Source organism: Octopus bimaculoides, chromosome 2, assembly GCF_046866305.1.
Source record: "Octopus bimaculoides isolate indiv1 chromosome 2, ASM4686630v1, whole genome shotgun sequence".
Taxonomy (NCBI): Eukaryota; Metazoa; Mollusca; class Cephalopoda; order Octopoda; family Octopodidae; genus Octopus; species Octopus bimaculoides.
This window is the reverse complement of record NC_142929.1, coordinates 37,753,852-37,777,687: the sequence shown is the minus strand read 5'-3', so window position 1 is coordinate 37,777,687 and position 23,836 is coordinate 37,753,852. Positions and strand designations below refer to the sequence as shown.

General features: G+C 33.2%; 1 protein-coding gene and 1 long non-coding RNA gene across 14 annotated transcripts in view; one reads left to right on the top strand and one right to left on the bottom strand.

Annotated features, from left to right (window-relative positions):
• LOC149137032 (uncharacterized) overlaps window positions 1-22,070 on the top strand; it is a 75,777-nt gene extending 53,707 nt beyond the window's left edge. Inside the window, exon 3 of the long non-coding RNA XR_016238629.1 lies at window positions 21,973-22,070. This is a non-coding gene — a long non-coding RNA (uncharacterized LOC149137032). The remainder of the gene's footprint in view (window positions 1-21,972) is intronic.
• The window catches only part of LOC106873450 (dystrophin), a 712,951-nt gene that overhangs the window by 31,687 nt on the left and 657,428 nt on the right, over window positions 1-23,836 (bottom strand). For all 13 annotated transcript variants that reach the window (XM_089343243.1, XM_089343268.1, XM_089343278.1 and 10 more), the window contains 3 exons: window positions 14,538-14,623; window positions 13,679-13,836; window positions 7,306-7,472 (listed from right to left, as the gene is read on the bottom strand). In XM_089343243.1, coding sequence (XP_089199369.1) covers window positions 7,306-7,472; window positions 13,679-13,836; window positions 14,538-14,623 — 411 coding nt within the window. The remainder of the gene's footprint in view (window positions 1-7,305; window positions 7,473-13,678; window positions 13,837-14,537; window positions 14,624-23,836) is intronic.

Here is a 23,836-nt window from a genome sequence, read left to right as displayed (position 1 = left end):
ATAGAGGCAAAAGAGAAGCATAAAGTTTTTCAGATAACTAAAGAATGATTGAAATGAAGCAAGTTTGTTTAAAATTGATGTTACCAGGATTTTGCTTGTAATTTAGAGTCAGTCAGTGACAGAAGGGGCTAGATATAGCTATGATAACAGTAGAGAGTTTGTACAGTTGTTTTAGTAGCTAATTAAACAGATGGCCTCTGATAGAGAAACATTTTAAGACCTAGTAAAGAATATCATTTTGTTAATAGCTAAACTGCAGATGGTATACTAATAGGTGTCAGAAGAGAAATAAAATAGTAAGGCATGCATGATAAAAAAAATCCACTAATAAAAGCAATTTATATGGCATGTGTTTCTAGATCTGAACTATTTAAAGTTCAGTTTCAATAATTGTAGGTTAGATTTAATTAAGCGTTTAAACATGATAAAAGATATGCTTAACAGCAGGGGCAATTATGTAATAAAAGACAGTGATAGCAATGAAAAATTTAAACACTTTTTTTGTACTACAAGTTATTAAATTAAATCCATGTGTGTCAGCTAATTAGATTAATGGCTGTTGAAAAGTTAGAAATTGCTAAAAAAATTCTTTCATTTGAAGAAGCTCAAATTTTTTTTCTACTGACTTTAAAAATAAAATGAAGTAACTTTAGAGGAGATATTTTAAAACATCAATACATTAAAACCAGGTGATGTGCTAGATCAAATGAGCATTAAAAATCTTTCAATTTGAATGCTACATGCTATTTAAGGAACATAGAAAATACATTGTCATACATCAAACCAAGCTTATCTAATGATAAAATTCTCAAAAAACACAGATTATACAGTCCTCCCACGTGTGTATATATATATATATATATATATATATATACATGGTCTGATCAATAAGTATCCGGACTGTTGTTATAGTAATGAAGCTAAAGCATGGAGAATGAAGCTACTTGGCACAGATTGACCTTGAACTCTGCTATCCATGTGCACTAAGTTTAATGTTCTAGCTCACTTCTGCTGTTTACAGCTGTGCTTGGAAGGAAGGTGTGTAGCATGTGATCATTGCATTGACAATGACAGAGAAAGTTGAGCAGAGAATCTGCATCAAATTTTGCCAAAAGCTTGGCGATACCTGCTCAGAGACCTATGCAGAGTTTCCAAAAAGGTTTGATCAATCTTGACACAATCAAGGAGATCTTGTGCAACTGAAACCCCAAGTGTCTTTTTGGTCAGCTGAAAGCAGTTTTGGCACAAACTTGGCAGACATGCATTTTATACCCAGATCTTCAGTGATAATGGACTGAACTGGACAATAACAAATCTGCACATCCTCTGATAACTCACGGATGGTTATTCGACAATTTCCCCTTACAGCTGCAATGTTTTTCTCAGTTCTGCTGGTTGTGGGCTTCTCAGAATGTTCGTCAATATTGACATTTTTTAGCCATCTTGGAAATATCTGAACCACTCATACACTTGTGTGAAGCTTATACACTCCTCTCCAAACACTTTCTGTAACTTTGTGTAGGGCTCTGAGCAGGTATCACCATGACAACTTTCTCTGTCATGGTCACACACTACATACCTTCCTTCCAAGCACAGCTATAAACAGCGGAAGTGATCTAGAATGTTAAAACTTAGTGTGCATGCACAGCAGAGTTCAAGGTTAATCTGTGCCAAGCAGCTTCACTCTGCATGCTTCAGCCTTGTTACTATGGCAACGGTCCGGATACTTATTGATCAGATTTCACATATACATATATATATATATATATAATACAAAGAATATATATACATGTATACACACATATATGTACATACTTACATCTACATGTGTATATATATGCATATCAGGGTACAGGACGTTAGAACAATGAACTACAGACAACGGAATGAACACATAGGAAAACGGAAAGCCACTTGGAATATCCCTTCATCAGCTGTCTCTATTCTAACTAGACGTTTATATATAGTGAGAAGTTGAGAAGTGATCAGATAATTCAACGTTTATCTCAGGCAGCACTCATCCAAGTCTACATATATGATATAAGATTTATCACCTAAATGCTTTAGAAATAACTGTAAACCATTGAATGAATGCAATACTAGCTATTTCATTCTTCATTTATTATATACTAGACCAAAAGCCACACTCTGTGTCGACTTTTAAAATAGCACCTGTAGAGGGCTAATTGGGCCTGCAGCCCAAAACTAAAGACAGCTAAATTGCATGACTATAATATGTCTATAATGACTAAATGCCCTGGTGGTGCTTGATCAGAGGTTAAAGATGGATGAGAATTAATTCTGTAATACTATCATTCTATAGTTCCAGTCCCAAGTTGAATTCCAACCGTTGACCAATTTGTCCCAAAGTTCTTATTTTGACATAAAATTAATGAAGCGAATGTCATTTATCTCTCTCTTGATTTCTGATGTCATCTGACAAACGCCAACCGAGATGGCATGAATCAGCCAAGCTTTACCTGCTAGAAATAGCAACCCAAATGCTTCTAAATCAGATCCTTATGCTGGATGTTCAAGAACCAAATGAAGGGCAAATTTTCAATTATCCTGATTCTAAATAGATATAATATGCCTATGCAAAGCAAATGTAGACTGAGGTATAGTGGTTCCAGATGGACAGACAGAATTTCGCTTGCCAACAACTGATGAAGGGTCATCCTTTATGTTATTTGTCTTGTTTTCCATTTGTTTCTCTCATTGTTTGCGTATTGAACTCATTTGCTTTCCTATTTCATGTTGTTTACTGTTGGTGACATCCTGTACCCATATATGCATGTGTATATTATTTATATTGTTATTTGATTGAACACCACGCATCCATTTCCAAGTAAATTTATCTTTATCTTTTTGATGTGACTCTACTCTATACTGTTTTCTCTCTCATCCTTCCTCTAATTCCCATTTTTCATCCCCTTCACCGTTTTTCTATCTGTCCCTGTCTCTCTTCCTCTTTCTCTGTTCTCTCTCTCGTTGCACACACATGACCATCGTCCATCTTCCTCATGTGATCATCTTTTCTTTCAGGACTGTCTTAAGGACAGTACGTATCCAATCTCTCTCTTCTATCTTTTCTGTTGTCAAAGAAAATATTTCTCCAGTGTTTGTTATTTTATCCTTGTTCTGGTCTAATGATCCACCATGTTTGTTTTTGTTCGGTTTCCTTGTATGTCTCCACTGTCCTGTTTTTGTTCCCAACTTTGACCCTCCATAAATCCTAAATTTTATTTTGGTACTTACGGAAGCAACTGTCTTTGAAGACTCATATTGTCGTTCAATGCTCGAAATGAGGAGTAGATAGACAGCTGACAACTGATGAAGGGTCGTTCTTTATGATACTTGCCCTGTTTTCTATTTGTTTCTTTCGTTGTTTGCATATTGAACTCATTTGCTTTCATATTTCACGTTGTTTACTGTTGGTAATGTACCCATATATGCATGTGTGTGTGTGTATATATATATATATATATATATGTATATTATTTATATATATATATATGCACACATACACATGTATATATATTATTGTATTATATTTTTCTTACTTGACTAAGCACTCTTGTTATAAAATCATTTAAATATATGTCTTAATTTCTGAAATAGACAGAGTGCTTTTAATATAAGAAGAGCAGCAAAGCTTTACAATCTTAGTAAATTATGTCATCCAATTTTGTTTTCTAATGTGAATTTCCTCACCACATCTACTTCTAGCAGTGCCACTTTTGAGAAAAAAAAAATGTTTTAGCTTCTCATTTTCTTGTCTACAACTGCATAGATTTTATAGATTGGTGCTACATGGAAGTTCTCTGTATAGTAGATCTTTGGAAATTTCACCATTTTCCATATAATTCACAAGGCCAGGCTAGTGTAAAAAGCAAGAAAGCTCAGTGATGCTATTAGTCTCAGGATACCTTGTTTTGTATTCAATCATTGCCACAAAACATACAAGCCAGTAGCAGTGCCACCATACAGAACATCAGACTAAAAAAGGAAACAATTTATGACTGGTATGCCTACATCATCTGGTATAACAGATAAACATGGATAACTAGGGAAACTGTCACATTGAGTAGGTTAGCTATCACTTAACCTAAGCTAAAGATTTCCTAGCACAATGAAGCGTTAACTTGCCATGGGCTACAAGCTTCTGTGGGTAGAGGAAGTTAAGATAGTTATTTGACTACCTTAATGCCTTAGCAACGTCTATTGAAAGCATCTGAACCAGAACCCCTAGTTACTTCCCCATCCATGTTGTTTTTATTAGAATTTCAAGTTAGGCAAAGGATGCATCAATTTCATCAATCTGAGAAGACTTGCAAAGGTCACCAACACTGCTTCTCCTTCCCTGACTAAATTATTTCAAAATAAACTTCAAACAGTGCAAATAATCAGAAAGTTTGTGTTTTCAGCATCTGGAAAACTAAGACGACATTATTTGTTTTTCTTAAGGTCACAATACTATCAAAACAGCAAGAATACATTTTCCAATATCAAGAATTTTATTTGCATAAACAATAAATGATTTTAATGTAAAGAGTAAAGAACAAAATCATTTCTTTTTATTTACTTAGAGCACTTTAAAATCACAATGATGGAGAATTTATTTCTATTAAAAGTCACTAGCGAAAATAATTATGAAATAAAGCACATTGGTTGCTAAAATTAGAAAACAATATTTTCATCATAAGAAATATTGTATGAAATGATGATCTCAAACAGCAGAAGTAAATGTAGCTAAAAAACATCAATAGCAAAAGTAAGAACAATAGTATCAAATGAAGTAGCAACTAGCTTAATTACTAAATCAGTAATGGAACAACGTTAAATTTACTTAGAAATATTGCCATTATATTTAAATAAAAGGAAAAAACTAAATTGCAGGACAACCATTTATTTGAGCTCATATACAGAAATATTTTATTCAAATTGTGTAAACTGCTATAGATAGGAAATTTTAAAATAGTATTTTCTATATTAACTTTTTGCTTAAACATAGGTTGTGGCACATTTGTAAGAGAATGGAGATTAAAATAACATTTATAAAACCAATCATGTTTTGACATTAAAATTTGACTATTTAAATGTGACTTCTTAATGTTTTTCAAAGCAAAAACACTGTAGTTTATTTAGACCAACATTTAAAAAACTTATTTCTACTTTAATCCACTTCTAGCCAACAGTACTTATTTACTTAATTCTCACCAATTCCATCTAGAGAAAATCACTAAAGTGTTCTTTCTCATAAAAATAACTTTCATTTTATCACTTATTTTGCCACATTCAAAACTGGCACATCTATTGCATTCACATAACATTTCTGGTTATCTAACATATCAATATAAAATCAAACTTTATTTTTGAACATGAATTTTCCCGCCTCTTCAAGTTCAATCTAGAAATGAAAGTATGAAAAAAAACAGAGGAAGAGTAGTGCTGTTTGCTGTTTTTTCCTTCTGGGCGTTGTCCACAACTGGTAGGGAGAAAGTTATGACTGAGTGGACCCCACTAAATGACAACCAAAACAGATTTCCATTTATGACCCATCAAATCAAAGTTTAATAATTCGACAGTTGATTAAAATTTTTTTATTTCATCCCCAACTCAGTTCCTATTAGAAAACCCAAGTTTTCTAATGACCACTTAGGTGTTATAATATGCACAATATAACTAAATGGACCAAACATAAGTGCTATGATTCATAGTTTGAGGTAAGTATGTTTATTATTTGAATCAAAGTAAGTGAAACCAGTCAGATGCCACAAACAAATGGGATATAGGTTGGATGTAAAAACCATGGTTGTTAGTAAAATTTTAAGTTAGTGATAAACAACGGTGATGCTACAGCTGTGTGGTTAACAATTTTGTTTGGAAATCACATATCTTTGGGTTTAGGGTTCAGTATCTTGGTTGGATTGTGTAAAGGCCCATTGTAAGTATATTGGTAAGTCTGTGTGTGTGTGCATTGGCTCTTACTGACAACCAGCATTATTTTGTTTATACTCCCTTAAATAAGCAGTCTGGCAAAAAGAAAACTGACATGATAAACACCAAACTTAAAAATAAGTATTGGGGTTGTTTGCATTGACTAAACCCATAAAGGTGGTCCCCCAGCATAACTGCAGTTCAATGACTGATACTAGTAAGAAAAAACATTATGAATTTTTGTTTCTATTTTGAAAATCTTTTAAAAAGTACAAATCAAACCATTATAAGTTTTGATTTAAACTTGTTATCTATAACTCCATATAGGAAAGTTAAATCATAAGATTACAATAACATTTTTTCCCCACATTATTTTTACTTATCAAATTAAGAGTTCATTGATTATATATAGCACAACTATATATAATAACTTTTCTGTGCTAAAGATACATCAAGGTTAAGATTTCAAAAATGCAATCTTGATATTTATGACAGGATTTTCGTTCAAAGATGTCATTGTCAGTATAATAAGTCAAGTAACTTATGTAGACGCTCATTTATGGATTCTTGATAACAAATTTCTATGTTTGAAAAAAGGTTATCTAAAGTCAACTGAGTTACTTCCCATCAATAGAATAATCTTGACTGTTATAAGCTAGTTTTCAAAACAGAACATTTTATAGCAATGGTGGGAAAAAAAAAGGAAAATAGGTTCCACACAAAATCTATAAAGTCTTATAGATTTTCAATTAAACTGTTGTTCTAACTATAAAACATAAGATAATAATGCGGTGTAAGACTTAATCAACACAACTTCTTTTCCACATATTGTGATATTTTCAGATTTTAAAATTTAACCAGTTAATATCAAACAAATTTTGTTCCTTATTTAAGCTACAAACTAATCTCATTATTAATCAGCTTAATAGATTGATGTAAATAATATTTAGTACTGCAATTGCTCAGCAGTGATGTATATGTGTGATTTGAGTCCAATATTAATTTAGAATTCTTCATTCTGTCTAATATGAAGGGTGAAATCTTTGAATATTTCAAAAAAGTTAGGGTAGCACAACGAGAATAATGAAAGTATATGAAGCAATGTTAGCTAAATATCTCCTTCTCAGAGCCAAAATGTAAAGAAAAAAAAACACCCTAACAAACTTTTATATATGCTTAACATGAGTAAATTTTAAAAATAAACCTAAAAGTTGTAACTACATGTATCCATATCCTTATGGCAACAACAAGATTTTTTCTATCAAATACTATATCTCTAGAATCTGTGTAAAAACCCTACACCATGTGTACAAAAAAATGTAATAGAAAATGAAACAAAAATTATCTTGAAAAATTTTATCTTACCTGAAGCCAATAATGGGGAATTCTTTACATATGTTACACTTGGCTTGATGTTTGGCAGTCTCAGCAGCTGCTAACCGATGAAGAACTGGTAGCCATACCATTGACTGTGGTTCTAGTCGCATCCAATCAACAAACTGAGCGGCTTGAATTTCAGGATGACTACTTGCCTGAAATGTGAAGGGAAAAAAACAAAACAAAAAACATTAGAAAAAAATCTTTATGAAAACAGAATATTACATTTAGGGAACACCTTTATTTTTGAAATGAATCATAAAGAATTAAAAAAAGGATAAGATTTGTGAGAGTTAGTACTGATTACCTCCCCTTTTTCGGAATATAAACAATGCAAGTAATTTTCAATTCACATCAGTTTTATTACCAATTTCAATAACATGAGATAAATAGTGAAAAACCTAAGTGTATATAAAATCATACAATGGTGTCACTACTACAGATATCCACTTCTGATTTTATTTCCTATACACTCATGCTACTGAACACCATTATGAGCCTAAGAATTCTTCTGACTACCCTTGTTTACCTCTCATATTTGCTAAACTTATATATAATAGATTGGACAGTGGAAAGTGAAATATTCTTTTTTATTTTACAATGTTTGGATAGTTTAAAGGGATACGAAAGAACCAATGCTCAACCATGCTACTGGAATATTATTTGCATGATATAAACTCAAATAAATGCTTATCTCAAGGACACAAACATTACAGAAAGAGTGGAGTGTCAATAAATGCCATACAATATTCAGCTTCTGAGTCCAAATTTTGGACAAATAACTTTTCCTTTTATCTTTCCAAGGTTGTTTTCATTGTTTAGTCCCAGGTAAGCACAGGTCAAACAATATTTTGATTAAAAGACATTCCAGATATGATCATCTTAACCTTTTCTATACATTTTCCAGGTACTTGGCATCAAAGTACATGTTCAGCAATGTTCCTAGTCTATTTTTTGAAAATGGTAGGGTGAGACGTGAGGAAAATTTAAATGCTATTTCTAGCAATGTAGTGACTACACAGAGCATCCTCCTTCATTGTTCTGATCCTTGTCATCAACAACAAAAGAAATACCCCAGTCAAATATTGAGGTTCAGCCAACTGACTATTCTTACATGCATATGGTTAGTTTTTATAGAACACACTCCCCCACCTTACAAAACAGAAGGAAACATTACGATATTGTAGTCCAAGATATCCATAAAAAGAGAGGATGGTCAAAACTGGAAAGTCTGTTTGATTCAGGCTGACCTGAGGTTCAACAATTACACATATTATCTATTTCTCTGTATGTACTTTGTATATACAAGTAAACATACTTCCTAGAACCCTTTATGTAGTGTGCATGTGTACACACACACAAAAAATCCTCCACTGTCAACTTCATTGTCGTAATCTTCTGTCTATTTCATTCCCCAAATTCACAAACCTAACTACCTTGCTTGCAATTGTCCACCTCAATAATTTCTAAGTATCTTTACTAGAATTTTCCAACCATAAGTCATTGCTCTCCTCTTCCACGTTCATCACACTAATCATGCTCTTCATCTTTTCAGCTTTCTCCTCACTCATTGCCTGATCCCTGCTCCTCTTCACTTTAGATACCAAATCTCTATACACGGTTTTGTAGCCCCCAAGTACTTTCTAGACAACACTTTCTAGATTGTTCACTCAGACATCACCACTTCTCCCATATTTCATGAATGTCCTATAAAGGCTCCTAGTTCACCTAATCTTTTTTGTCTGTAGTTCTTCAGCACTCCTTAACACTCAGCCATAATCTTTAACCTCCTCACAAACCCATTGTAACACATACCCTAGACAAGGTGATAAGTTTATACCTGACAAAAGATATACCATGATATCATGAAAACTACCAGGATTATTTACCATTACATAATTGTAACCCTGGTGTGGATGATTTGATTTGTTGTAAAAATATTTCCCCTGTTCCTTTGTGATTTACTACAAAATATACAGACTACACTCCATTACAAATGAAATTCTGAAGATCATGAAACATCAGATTAATGGATTTAGGAACATTATTGTTCCAAACCAAAGACAAAGGATCAGTAATGAAATTAAAAAAAAAAATCTAACTTAAATATAGTTGTGTTTATACATATATATAATAATCATCCTCAAACTTAACACCCACTTTTCCATGCTTGCATGGGTCAGACAAAATTTATCGAGGCAGATTTTCTATGTCCTTCCTGTCATCAACCATCACTTGTTTCCATGTATGGTAATATTCCCCACAACCAGACTTGTTTTCATGGAAGATTTGAAATGAAGGACACTGCTTGCATGACATACATGTACCTGTACACATATCACACATGTCTACACACATGCCTTCCTAATGCTAAATACTTTACAGAGTTTGCTGGGGGCCTTTATTGCACTACCAGCATTAGTGTAGCTACAAGACTAAAGAGCTCCCTTGTCTGAAAGGGAGGAGAGGAGACAGAGCAGTCACTTTATACAAGGTGTTGTAAGATGGGAGGAGTTGGGATAAGTTTGTTGAGGAGGAGATTCATAGCTTTTTACATTTTGCATGAGTGGGTGTGATTGAAGTGGTGCCACAAAGAGGTAAATGTGGTGGTGCATAGGTGTTAGAACATATGACTTAGATGTTGAACAGAATAGAGCATGGGGGTAGAATCAGCAGGGGTGGGTGAGTTTGCAAGAGTGTGTGTGTGGGGCAGAGAGTTGGAAGTGGCTAGATGTATAAAGGTGGTGAATATAGTGAATGGTGAACAGGGGAAGAGGTGACTGATGGTAAATATGAGTGGTAGGAGGGAAAGAAATGATAGACAGGTGTCAGGGGAGAGAGAGAGTAGTGACTGACACTACAGAAATGGTGATATGAAATGGTTTGCAGTAACAGTTTCTAATTTCATTATTTATAGTAGCAAAATAATGTAGTAAATAGGAAGCGCTGAGTGTTAAGGAGATTTTCTCAGCTGGGTGCCCTTCTTGTCACCAACACTCACCTGCTTCCTAGTTAAGTAATATTTCCCCATGGCGGGACATGTTTTTACAGAATACTGGAAATGAATCACACTGCATGTATGATGTTGTAGTGACGCTAACAACTACCATGTAGTGTCAAGACGAAGAGACACAAACATACAACAGCCTTCTTTCAGTTTCCATCTAAATTCACTCACAAGGTTGTGACTGGTGCTATGTAATGGGACTGAACCTGAAAGCTTGTAGTTGGGAAGAAAATTTCTCCACCACACAGCCATGCCTGCATCTATACCCACACCTGTGTATGCATAAGTATATCTTGGTTTGTCCTAGGAGTTATTTTGACAAAGTAATCATTTCTTTTTACATCTGTATTGGCATCAACTTCATTTTATCTTTAGCTAAAAGATATTATCCTTTTATTTGAGTCATAAGACTCTGTATCGGTTGACTACTTCATTTTAATTACAAGACACTATCCTTTAAGTGTTAAGTAAAGTGTTCCATCTTTCATCCAAGTGATTGTTTACAACCACTGGCATTTTATGGATGAACATGAACAACACTGTTTAGTGCTGAAACTGTAATGAATCCAGGATACATGACTGATGAGGAGTATTATCATGTTAATTTGTTTTTTATTAACCCCTCCTCCCGCAGCCCAACATTGCTTTGGAAGCTCTATTTCCTGTCCTATCCTGCCAACTGTATCATTACTATCCTGCCACTCCCCTATATACCAGTGTTCATCATTTGCCACATTCCCCTCTCCCACCATTCTTATTTTGCATGTGTTCACCACTCACTGTGTTTCCCTTCTACTTCCTACTCCCATCACTGTTTTTTTGTATTCTCATGAACTCTCTTCTCACTCACCTGGTCTAATCCTCCATACAAGTCCACATTCACTTCCTTGTACCTTGAAGGTATGCTCTGGCATATCTTCACCACCATACTCTCTCTGTCTGAGTGGAGTAACCACGTACCTCCTCAACAGCAAAACACCTTCTTCCATCCCTCTTCATAGTTTAACCTCCTATCACTCGGTACCTCTCCTCCTCTCAGTTGAGAAGTCTTTATCTTACAAGTTGCTTGATGACCTCACCAGTGCCATGTAAAAAGCACTTAGTGCACTCTGTAAAGAGTTGACATTATGAAGGGCATCAGCCATAGAAACATGACAGAGCACACAGTAGAGCTTGGCGCAATCCTCTGGTTTGCCAGCTCCTGTCAAATCATCTAACTCATGCCAGTATGGAAAATGGATATTAAATAATGATGATAATGATTTTTTTCCGATTTACTGGTGTTCACATCTTTTTACTTAGAATTATCTATAATTCTAGTACACACAGCCTATTTTGTCATCTTAAGAGATTTATCCAGCTACTGTGACTTCTTAAATCTTCTTTTTCTCTCTATATTTCATTTATATCTCTCTCACTCCCTCCCTTTTTTCCTCTTTCACTCCTCCATTAGCTGTTGCTCCTGATTTTCTTCACATACTTTCTGTTGCCTAACTCCAAACCAACTATCTGCCAAGGTGTATCACATGGATTTTGATGGAAGTCTTCATTTCTCCTACTATGGTGACAAAATGTTCACCTGTTTCAGTTTTCTCTCCCAATCCAAATTTTCTAACACATTTCCTGCTCAGTCACTCTTTTCTGACCTTTGCATTGAAATCTCCCATCACAACAATGCAAGTAGATTTGTGAAGTGGCATTTTTTTTCCAAGTCTTGATAGAATGTATTGTATTAAAGTGCTAATGGTAAGTTCAAGTGGTATAAAAAAATTTGTCATGCTGTGGAAAGGGAATGGTAAAAGTGTTCAAGAGAGAGTGAATGCTACAAGCACATGCATATATATGAATGCCTTTGATGTGTAAACACACATACAACAATTAGCAGTGTGTACATGTTTGTGGGAGAGAGTTGGGGTGGTTTGTGTATATGAATGTGCACCATTAGCATTCATATATGTGTGAACTAAAAAAGGACTTTCACAAAAAGCATTGTTCATTTTACTTTGTTTTTGTATATGTATTGTTTATTATCTAGTTATAAATGAGTAAAATATTCCATTTCAATAGTTTTAGTTATTTGTTTAATTCATTTGATTTATTTTGTTGTGTTGTATGTATGTACTTAGGTTTTATATATATATATATATATATATATATATATATATATATATATATATATATATATATATATATATATATTATTATTATTATTATTATAAGTTAAACATTTAAAATGTCATATTGATCCTCAATACTTAGTGGTTGTTTCTAATTAATTGGTGGAATATCAATGGAGTCAGCTAGTATTATATTAATATTAATAAATGTAGCACAAGGTTGAATATTGTGGGAAATAATGAAAATGAGGAGGTGAAGGAGTGCATCTACTTGGGACTGACAATAAATATATGCTGAAACATGGAAATTGAAATTTTCTGCTGCATAAGAGTATGATGGAAGGCATTTGCCTTGATTAAAGATACACTCAATGCACAGCTAGACAAGACTCTGCATGCCAGTCTCTTTAACCTGTGCACCTAAATACAAGTGAGGAATAGGCTACATAAAGAAGGAAGAACACCTGCAAGCTATGATACAGAGCTATGGAAAGATCCATACTAAGAATATTGTTGTGGAAGCATATTGGAAATGAGGTAATTTGAAAAGAGAGAGAAGTAAAGAAGTGACTGCAAAATACTGAAAGCACAACTTCTGCTGGGCCAAACATGTCACAAAACTGAATGACAACAAACAGACCTGTGCAGTTGTCTAATGGCATTCAAAAGACCAGAAAAGACCAGTTGGACTGGGAAGATGCCATAGTAAAAGAGAGAGAAAAAAAAAAGATGGGGGCACAAATGAAAGAGAAGGGTACAATAAAGGGAAGAATGGAAGCACATTGTGACCAGTGATGTATAAGGACATCTGATAGTCTGGTAGATAGAATGATATATATATAGATATACTATGTTAACTGAGGGACAACTGTATGTATGTATGTATGTATGTATGTATGTATGTATGTATGTATGTATGACTATGTATATGCACACAAATACAACCATATGCACATACAGGTAAACATCAGGAAGCATTAAATTTTGAAAGAAAATGTTAAGTATTCCATAATGAAATTCTAACTATGCATGTTTTGCTGATTAGGTGTGCCTGGTAACAAAAACACTATGATGATATAACATTGCTGTCTAGACATAAAATGATTATCCTTATATGCAAGTATGAACAAAATTGATATAAGTGGAAAAGGTGGAGAGGCATGAAATAATCAAAATTCAAACTTAAATTGGAAAATATGCGTGTATATTAATCGGCAATGAGAGATAAGACACTTACCTTTTCAAAACAGCTGCGGACACTTGGTTCAATATTACTTCCTCCAAATGAGGCAATTTCACCAAGTTGGCGTGGTATTTGCATACAGTCATGAATTAACAAGCCAAGTTTCCGCTGGTCTGCAAATCCATTTGCATCAGCAATTAGTCGAAACAAATCTGTTGAAAGAAGTACAATTCTTCATTTCTTATTTTGTATTTGACAAGCCACATGATAAGTGAAAAAAAAAAACATTAAAGAACTGTGCATAACAAAACAATTAACTAAAAAAAGACATTGATCAACTAACTCTCAGAAAAGAGTTCAAATCCTAGTTGACAGCTTAACTAATGTCAAGAAAAATATCTATTAGAAATTTAAAACAATTAAATTTAAACAGAGATAATGATTAAAATTTGATAGTGACTTACAATGTTTCAAATAACAAACAACTTTAAAACAGAACATAATGAATAACCCACTCCTACAAACAATGAAAGCTGTCAGTAATGAACTAGTTACTTATAGTAAAAACAGAAAGAAAGGAAACATACTAACATAGAGACCAATGGATTGAACCAGTCACTCAGGTGTTTTCATAATTTTAACTCACTAACAGAAACTACCTTAGTTGTATTTTACTTGGTATTTCCTTTTTTATACTATGAAAGTAAAATTATTTTTACTATATGATTTTTGGATACTCTATTGAATAAGCCATTTTATATCAAAAGATCAGAATGATTAATTGTTAGAACTAAGTTTCAATTAAAAGAATTCCAAAAAGTTTTTTCATGTTTACACACATCACTCTCTAAAATGCTTGGTTAAGCCAACACATAAAATATATTAATTTGTTTAAAGAAACATTAATACTTACAACGATATTTTTCTTCAAGATGAGCCTTTGACAATAAAACAACTCCAATTTTGAAAGACAAAACTCTTACTTTTCCTGTCCGGGAACTAAAAATAATAATAGTAGTAGTGATAATAATGATAATAATAATAATAATAATAATAATAACAATAATAATAATAACAATAATAATAGAGCAACTGAGGATGGAGTATTTCTGAAGACTGAGGTTGGTGTTGAGTTCAAAATTGACTGGACGGAATAGAATCCAAGCAGTTAATACGTGTGCGATAGCATTACTTTGGTATGGAACGAGAACTATAAAATGGCAAAAGAGCGAAGTGAAGAAAATGGATACCAGAACCAGAAAAATGTTGACAGTACACAGAGCCTTCCACCCTAACAGTGACAGATAGGCTGTACTTGTCCAGAAGAAAGGGTGTGAGAGGTTTAATCAGTTGCCAGGACTGTATCGAAGCAGAGAAAAACAGCCTAGGGCGGTATATAAAAAACACTGAAATTGAGTAACTAAAAAAAAATTTAAACAAGAAATGAATAAAAAAAAAAGAAAAAGCATGGAAGGAAAAGAAAATGTATGGTCAGTTTGCAAGAGATGTGAACGCCAATACAGTGAAATGGTATGGCACATCATTAGCAAATGCCCAAAATTGGCGCAATGCAAATCCAAAAGACGCCATGACAATGTGGCAAGAATGATCCATTGGGTGCTCTGTGGAAACAATGGCCAACAAAGAGCAAAGATGTGGTATGAGCAAACTCCAGAAGGAGTGCCCAAAAACGAGAATTGCAAAATCCTGTGGGATGCAATGATCCAGTGCGATAACCCAACCAGACATGGTTGTAGTGAATAAAAAAGAAAGAACATGTATGATAATCGACATAGCATGCCCCAGTGACAACAGGATCAATGTGAAAGAAGAAGAAAAAATAAACAACTATGATGATTTGAAGAAGGAAATATGAAGGTTGTGGTCAATGAGGAGAGTAGACGTGATACCAATAGTAATTGGATCACTTGGAAGTATCAGCACTCAACTACCAACATGGCTGAAAAAGATCAGTGCAAGTGTGAAGGTAGAACACCTACAAAAGTCAGCATTGCTTGGAACTGCAAGAATTCTTCACAGGGTTCTTGAAGCATGACCAGTAAAACAAGTGTCACCTTAGTCTGTTGGCTGTGGACAGCTGACACTTTCCATCATACCCAACAAAATAAGCTATGAGGTTTCATATAATAATAATAATAATAATCCATGATTATTTGCAAACAACAATTTTGAAAGAGTATAAAAAAAATCTAAAATTTTCATTTCGAACAGCTACAGTTATAGCAATTTTGAGCTTTAACTAGTTCAACTCTCACGATTTACAAAGGCAAAAAAAGATCTTTGCTTATTTTAACAGATTACTCTGAAAGCCATGCCACTTAACATTTAATTTAAAACATGTAAATTTTACTTGAAGAGTTTTGTCTCTAAATTGTTCATTTACCAATAATCTTCTTCAAGAAAACTGATATCTGTTATGTTTACCCAATATTTTCACATAAATTATTCTAGGTTATCCAGTCAACATTTGTTAAGCTAACTAGTTCAATTTAGAGTTTGCACCACCAGACTGAAACCCCTATCTTGCTCAGCATATCAATCTCCTGTAAACTGTTCAGAAACATGCAACCAGATGAATACCTGCCATCAGGCATCTACCATACTCTGAATATCTTGTTTTCCTGGGCATAGAGACATTAAAGTTCTGACATTTGGCAATTGACTTGGACAACTTTTTGAATTCTTGAATTCCTTGTTAACTTTCTGTGCATTATTCTATGTACTATTCATGCACTTTTGGTTACTTTTTCTGATGCGTTGTAGTGCACCTGAACAGTGTATACAATAATTTTGTTACTATTATCATTATTTTAAATAGAATGACGCAAGTTCATGTCATTTATTTCTCAATAAAAACAAACAAAAAAAAGACTAACAATAAAATACTAGAGAGAATGCTGTATTTAATGGTGGTAAGTGAAAGAATAATGCAAGATTAAAAAAAATTATGATTTCATAGTAAACTTTAAATTTAGTTTGTTGAGAACCAAATATATTAATAAAAAGTATGAAAACCATAATCATTCTGACAACATGTACAATTAGTGAAGTATAAATCTTATTTTATCATCTCACATAATATATAAAAATATTTCTTTGAATGAATAAAAAACAAACAAAAAAAACAAAAAAAACGAAGGCTTAATTTTATTTATCAAATACACAAGTAGCTTATCTCTAGCCACAAATTGTGTTTAATTATAAATTAAGCTCTTGTACTCATCATACTATTTATTTCCATCTTCAGTATTTTATCCTTTCTCCTATAGTTCTTGAGAGTGCTTGTATTAGTTATCAAGGTTAAAAACCTGTGTGATCAAATTTAATATATTGATAAAGGATATATGCAGCTGGCTTGTTCACTCTTGCTATTTATATTTTTGTCTGAAAATATCATCCAACCAAGATTTATTTTGCCCTTTCTCCATTTGAGAATGATAGGATAAGTACCAGTAATATATTAAGAGTTAATGAAATCAATAACATTACTCTAACAGTTGACTGGGATGAAATCAATAATATTCCTCTACTTTAACAGTTGGCCCGCTGCCTAAGTAAGAAACAAGTATCTGTTATGAGCTAACAAAAGAGAGCCTCTGTGGTCATGTGAGCAGCTAGAAATAGCAGCCAAATATCCTCAAACCATACTCTGTCATTTTAAAGGAAGAAGGATACATTAAATAATGTAGTCCTAGATACATTAGAAAAGAGAAAAATATCTGTTCTAGCTATAGCTGGACTATCTTGGACCATAGGTCTGCTCAATTAGTATAGACCTGGAGTTACCAACAAGTATTTGCTTCTTTTATGCATTATTTCCTACGAACCAGTTATCTTCATTAATTTTTAAAAATATCTTTCTTTTTATACATTATACACATCTCCTTTAGCTTCATTTATAGTCTCTTAATACATTTGTTTCAACTGCCTCCTTCTTACCTTCATTAATTATTCTACTTTAGCATTCCTGCACTTAGTCACTAGCCACAAGAACCCTTATGCCACAAACCAATCAATCTAGTTATATACATGCCCAACTGACCTTTTAGTTTAACCAAAATAAAAGCAGCGTAAGGAGTAAAATAAGGGAGTGTAAGGAAATGATTCTTTCATCAACAACAAATGAACAAGAACATTAAAAAAAACCCAGTTATAAAGATGATATCTTTTAAAATGATCAATAAGAATACTATATATATATATATACATATATATACACACATATACATACATATATATACACACACACACACAATACTCCCCTTCTTCAATAATTTAGTTTGGTTAAATATATCTAAATGATCATTATATCTATGAACATAAATATTTCTTTGCAAGATTTTGATCATGAAAATTCTAGTATAGCTTGAATAAAATAATTGAACTTTTTTCCTTAGTAATTGTAGGAAGATTTCTTATTTTAATTCTCACACTCTTTTTAAAAGGCAATCTGTCATATCTACAGTGAAAATAGTCTTAGTTTTTAGCTAGGAAAGGGAAGTAAAGTTTAAAAGTAACAGCAAATATCTCAGTTTAGACGGCTGTTGAGGAGAATGAATAATGAATATCAGAGCTAAACCAATGACTAATACAACAGTAAAACATTAATAAAGGAAAAATGGGGTTAAAAAAAAAAGGAAAAAAGAGAACTCATTGGCATCAGAATAATGCACCATGTGGAAAATGCCAAACAATTCTGTCTATTCCAGAGTCAATATTTCTACAGAAGAGTTGTTGCTAAGTTGAACAGTTTTAACAATTGTGTGTACAAAGTGATACAGAGCAGTACACAAAAATAAATAAACTGAACATTTTTTTAAAGCTTCAATACAGACAATTTTGGGCATATCTAATAAAAAAACAAATCAAACCATTTGTCAAAAACCAAAGTAATCAGTGAAATTTTGATTAAGAATAAAAATAGAAAAGTTAAAAAAAAAAAAAAAGATCCTGATTAATTTTGAAAACATTATTTCTTTAAAAGATAAATTAAAAAGAAAGCACCATCTCTCTGGAATAAATCTACAAATGAATTAAAAGAGAAATTGATGAAAACAGATATTCTAAAGAGTAGCATTCATTCAGTGTAGTAAGATCCGGTGAATTGTAATTAATTCTAAAAGATTATTAGTCATTGAATTAATTGGAAGTTTAAGGCAGCTAATGGAATATAGCACAAATATTTATAGAGAAGAGTAGAAAACAAATGAGTAAAACTAATGAAAACAGAGAAGCCGTGGACTTTGTTATTATATAAACAAGGTTAAAACATGAATAGTAACTAACAAGAGTGAAATAACCAATGAAATCACTTGAAAAAGAAAACTTTCTAAGTGAACATTCAAAGAAATGTATTACATCTCAGTCATTTCTAGACTTGATCATGAAATAAAATCTAGTATATTTACTTTTGCACATCAAGATTACATCATTTGCTAACAACACTGCACAAACGAAGAGTAATAAATACTTAAACTATTATGTAATGACAGTCTTCAAAATATGTAGCAAGATTGCTTTTAATTTTAAGTTATCATCTTCATGGAAAATCCCTATACTGATTGATTGTTGTTAAAAACTATCTCAAAACATACTATATAATAAAAGTAAACAAATTAAAATTATAAGGGAGAGAAAGAGGGAGGGAAGGGAGAGAGAGAGAGAGAGATGGGGTGGTAGTGCATGAAACTTGCAAATGAAGCATAAATAGTCTCAACAACTTCCAAAGGGCCTGTGTGAGCTTCATTGTGTAAAGTGAATTCATCAACTTAGTGATAAAGAAGGCTCAAAGAATCAAAATGAGACTATTATTACAAGCGATAAGCTACACTCTTCCTGCATAGAAAAACACAAGTAAAATGATGATAATGATGAAATACACACACACACATCTACATCTACATTAGATATAATTTGCATGGCCAGATTATACAAGCCAGTGTATACATGCACAATGTACATGTGTATTACACTACTTAAATATAAATCCCCAAATTAACATATGGCATACACATGCAAAACCTCGCAATTTCATATTAGAATGCTTAACTGACATTATTACTGGCAAAGATGTTAAATAGAAGTCAACATTCTGCTCTTAAAATCTTATCCAATATCATCACCAGATTTAAGGCCAGATTTTAAATATCAGAAATTTTAAGATTGAGATTGGTTTTTATCTTTTAATTGGTCTGGGTATTAATACACCTACACTATACACACACATTAAGTGTTGCAGCATAGCAGAGCTTATTACCCCAGTTTTCAAAGTTTTAAATAATTGACAGTTATCTCCAAATGTGGATAGGTTTCATGAAATATTTGTCATAAATGAGTGTTAGTGCTGCATAGAGCAATAAACTGTGGCTAATCACTATGTATGAGTATGTATTCACACACACACACACACACACACACACACACACAACCTCATTTCCAGACACCTAAAACAAGTTCCGTAACCCCCTTACCCTACCTATATAACTGTGGCAGTTTTTATGCCAGGCACGTTTAGCTTACCTTTTGCAGACTCTCTTGGTAATTAAGCATATCCTCTCCCATTAAATGATGGACAGATATGATTTCTCAACTTCTTGGCTACAAGAAGTTTGACAATACTAACAAACCTAATAGTAATTGGTTTCAAATTTTGGCACAAGGCCAGTAATTTCAGGGCAAGGGGTAAGTCGATTACATTGACCCCAGTGCTTATCTGGTACTTATTTTAGTGACACCAAAAGGACAAAAGGCAAAGTTGATCTCAGTGGAATTTGAACTCAGAATGTAAAGACATGAAATGCTGCTAAACATTTTGCCTGGTGTGCTAGCGATTCAACCAGATCACTGTCTTAAACCTAAGAGGAATTAAAAAGAGTTTTGTTCTAATCATTGAAAGGAGATGTAAACCCTGCAAGCCACAGTAAAGGTGGTAAAGGTAAGAAATCATACAAAATATAGGCAATTTTTTAATTGTGTTGCAGACAATCTCTCTTGTGTCTGAGGTAGGATAAAACACACTCAACACATGTTGTGGAATGGTTGGTGGTGGGAAAGGCATCCAACTGTCAAGCACATACAAAAAAAGGAAGAAACAAAGGAGCTAATGCAAACTTCACAAAACACAGTGAAAACATCTTTCTAGGAAATTATCAGCTCTGAATGTTAGGAAAAGTAAAATAAACTTATAGCAGGTAAAGCAAATTCTTTAGTTCTGTTGCAGATAACTTTTTCATTCTAAGTCTCTCTCTCTCTCTCTCACACACATACACATATATATATGTATATACATATAGTTAATCCAAAAAAGACGAAGAAAAAATACAAGAAACAAAAAACAATGCGAGGACGTGGTACATGCAAAGTATTAACAGATGCTCAGGGAAAGAAAGAAAGGTAGCTTTACATTTCGAGCAAAGCTCTTCTTCAGAAACAGGAGACAGAAGAAAGTTCAAAAGAAAAGGAAGATAGAGGAAAAAAAATCGCCAACAATCCACATGTAGTTACATTTTGATATATAGATACATAGATGTGTATGCACGCACGCACACACAAAATGAATAAACAAGAAAGGTATTCAGCACATTAAGTAGGAGTTACATATGTTAAGGCAGTTTGATTTGGTTCCATGCAGGCTTCTTACGGAGACCTAGCTTGTTCAGGCTCAGATTACTGAACAGAAAAATACAGGAAGTCCAAGATGGCTACAGGAAAATGGGCTGCTATTTGGTCATGATGTTGTTAGAGGTGAGATCGGCATTTCAGCGCCACCAGCTTCCTATCCAGCCCCACAGTCCAAGAAACTTCTTTCTAATGCATCTGGTGTTGCTGAAATGCTGATCTCACTTCTAACAACACAATGTGACCCATCTTGACCAATGGCAGCCCATTTTCCAGTAGCCATCTTGGACTTCCTGAATTTTTCCATTCAGCCTGAATGAGCTAGATTTCTGGAAGAAGTCTGCAAAACTTAAAGTTGCACAGAGCCAAATCAAAGTATTTTAATTAAAAATAATAATAATCCTTTCTACTATAGGCATAAAGCCTGTAATTGTGGGGGAGGCATCTAATAGATTACATCAACCCCAGTGTTTCACTGGTACTTGATTTATCAATCTTGAAAGGATGAAAAGCAAAGTCAACCTCATGCAGAATAGTAATTCTTTCTATTACAGGCACAAGGCCTGAGATTATTGAGGGGCAATACATACACTGTGAATAGTTGTGTATACATATACAAAGACCTACATCCATACTGTCTAAAGCTCTTTTTATTGGTCAATTTCCTTTTCAATCATATTTCAAAATTTTTTTTTTCGTTTTTTTAACAGATGTTTTCAAGGCCAGGGTGTGCTGTTTCCACTACTTTTATCACCACTGCTGTGCCAAATTTTATCACCACTGCTGTGCTACCACCACTATACCTTCACTTGACTATGATGCGAAGATGATTTATAGCTGGAAATGTATCCTTGAGAGTGATCCCTTCCACTCTTTATCATTCTTTCACTCTCACTCTCTCTCTCCTACACACACACACAAACACACATGTCCACAGGAACACATTACAGCTATTCTTTAAAGGACAGAATGACTTTAGCTGGACCAATTGTTTTGATCCTTTCTGCCACTAAGCAACAGTGACTTAGAAGCTGAATACATTATCAGGTCAAGTAAAGCAAGCAAGCAAGCAAGCAGATGTGTTCAATGCTGTAATGAAAAAGCAGTAGGGAAGGCTTGAATAGCTGAAAAGTCCTGTAAACATATGACACATTAACCTAATAATTTTATAGTATTCTTACTTTGACTCTTTTACTTGTGTCAGCCATTGGGCTGTGACCATGCTGGGGCACTGCCCCAAAGATTTTAGCTAATCACCTACTTATTTATAGTTTGGTACTTATTGTATCTGTCTATAATGCTCAACTAAGATATGAAATATAAACAAAAAAAAAAAAAAAAAAAAAAAAAAACAGTGCATCAGCATGGCCGCAGCTCAAAGCTGAAACTATAAAAAAAACAAAAAAACTTTATATTTTCAGAGTTCTATATACTTTAACCCTTTAGCATTCAGATTCCTCTGGCAAAAGTAATGCTTTTTTATTCACATTGCTTTCAATAAAAAATGCATTATCTCGTAGCTTCAAGATTCTCATGTTGAGATTGTTTTATTATTAGAATGACATTGTTGAGTAAGTGTGAGAAGCTGGATCTGGCTGGTTTGAACATAAAACAGATAGAATATTTGGGCCTCATATGGCCAGTTTAAATACTAAAGGGTTAAAAATAATTAAATGGAACATAGTGTTAAAGTAAAGTTATCTAAGGACATTCATGAAATCTGAGCCACAATGAATAGAAACAATTAATAACCTATTACATGTGTTGACCCTCTTTCCTTTATACAGCTGAAAGAGGCAGATTTGTAACTGAAATAAGCTTCTTGCAAGTCACCAAACATTTATTTAAAGTTGTCAAAATTCTTAGCAGCAAGTTTTGATTTTGAGGAGAAATTTAATCTAATTTTAGCATCAGAAAAGCTATTTAGAAATGATATCTGAACATGGCAATTTTTTGTGTGGCTTTGATTGATTGTAAAAACTTTATCATAGACACTATATAATAAGGTTATGCTCTAAGTTATAAAGGTAGCATGGAGTAAATAAATACTCCATTGAATGGTATGGAGACACAATGCCAAAAAAAAAAATAAATAATATATCGATATCATTTAACAAACTCTCAGAACTGGAACATAGTTGTATTCTTTATAAAAATCAACAATTTTGTATTTTTTTCTTTCCACAAGTACTTGTAAAAAAAGTATTTAATACACTTGATAAATGTAGTTGTTTATCATAAGAAGCATCTGAAGTAAACTAAAATGAGGATTTCGAGTCAGAATTTGCCAAAAGAGAAATGAGAAATGGCAAAAAATATATATATCAAGTGTAATAATGATAGTGTTTTACAAGTGTTATCGCAGAGAAATCCTCTTCAAAATGATTTGTAAGACATCAGCACTAAAAGCTCTGACCTAAATTGTTATGAGAAGATGGATAGCAACTGCCATGTTAACCCAAGCAAAACCTATTAGCAAGAAAGGAAATATTCCGATTGCTTCCAACATGTGAATTGTGGTATATTAATCCATAATCAATAGTATGAGGGGGGTTGGGAAGTAAAATTAAGTTG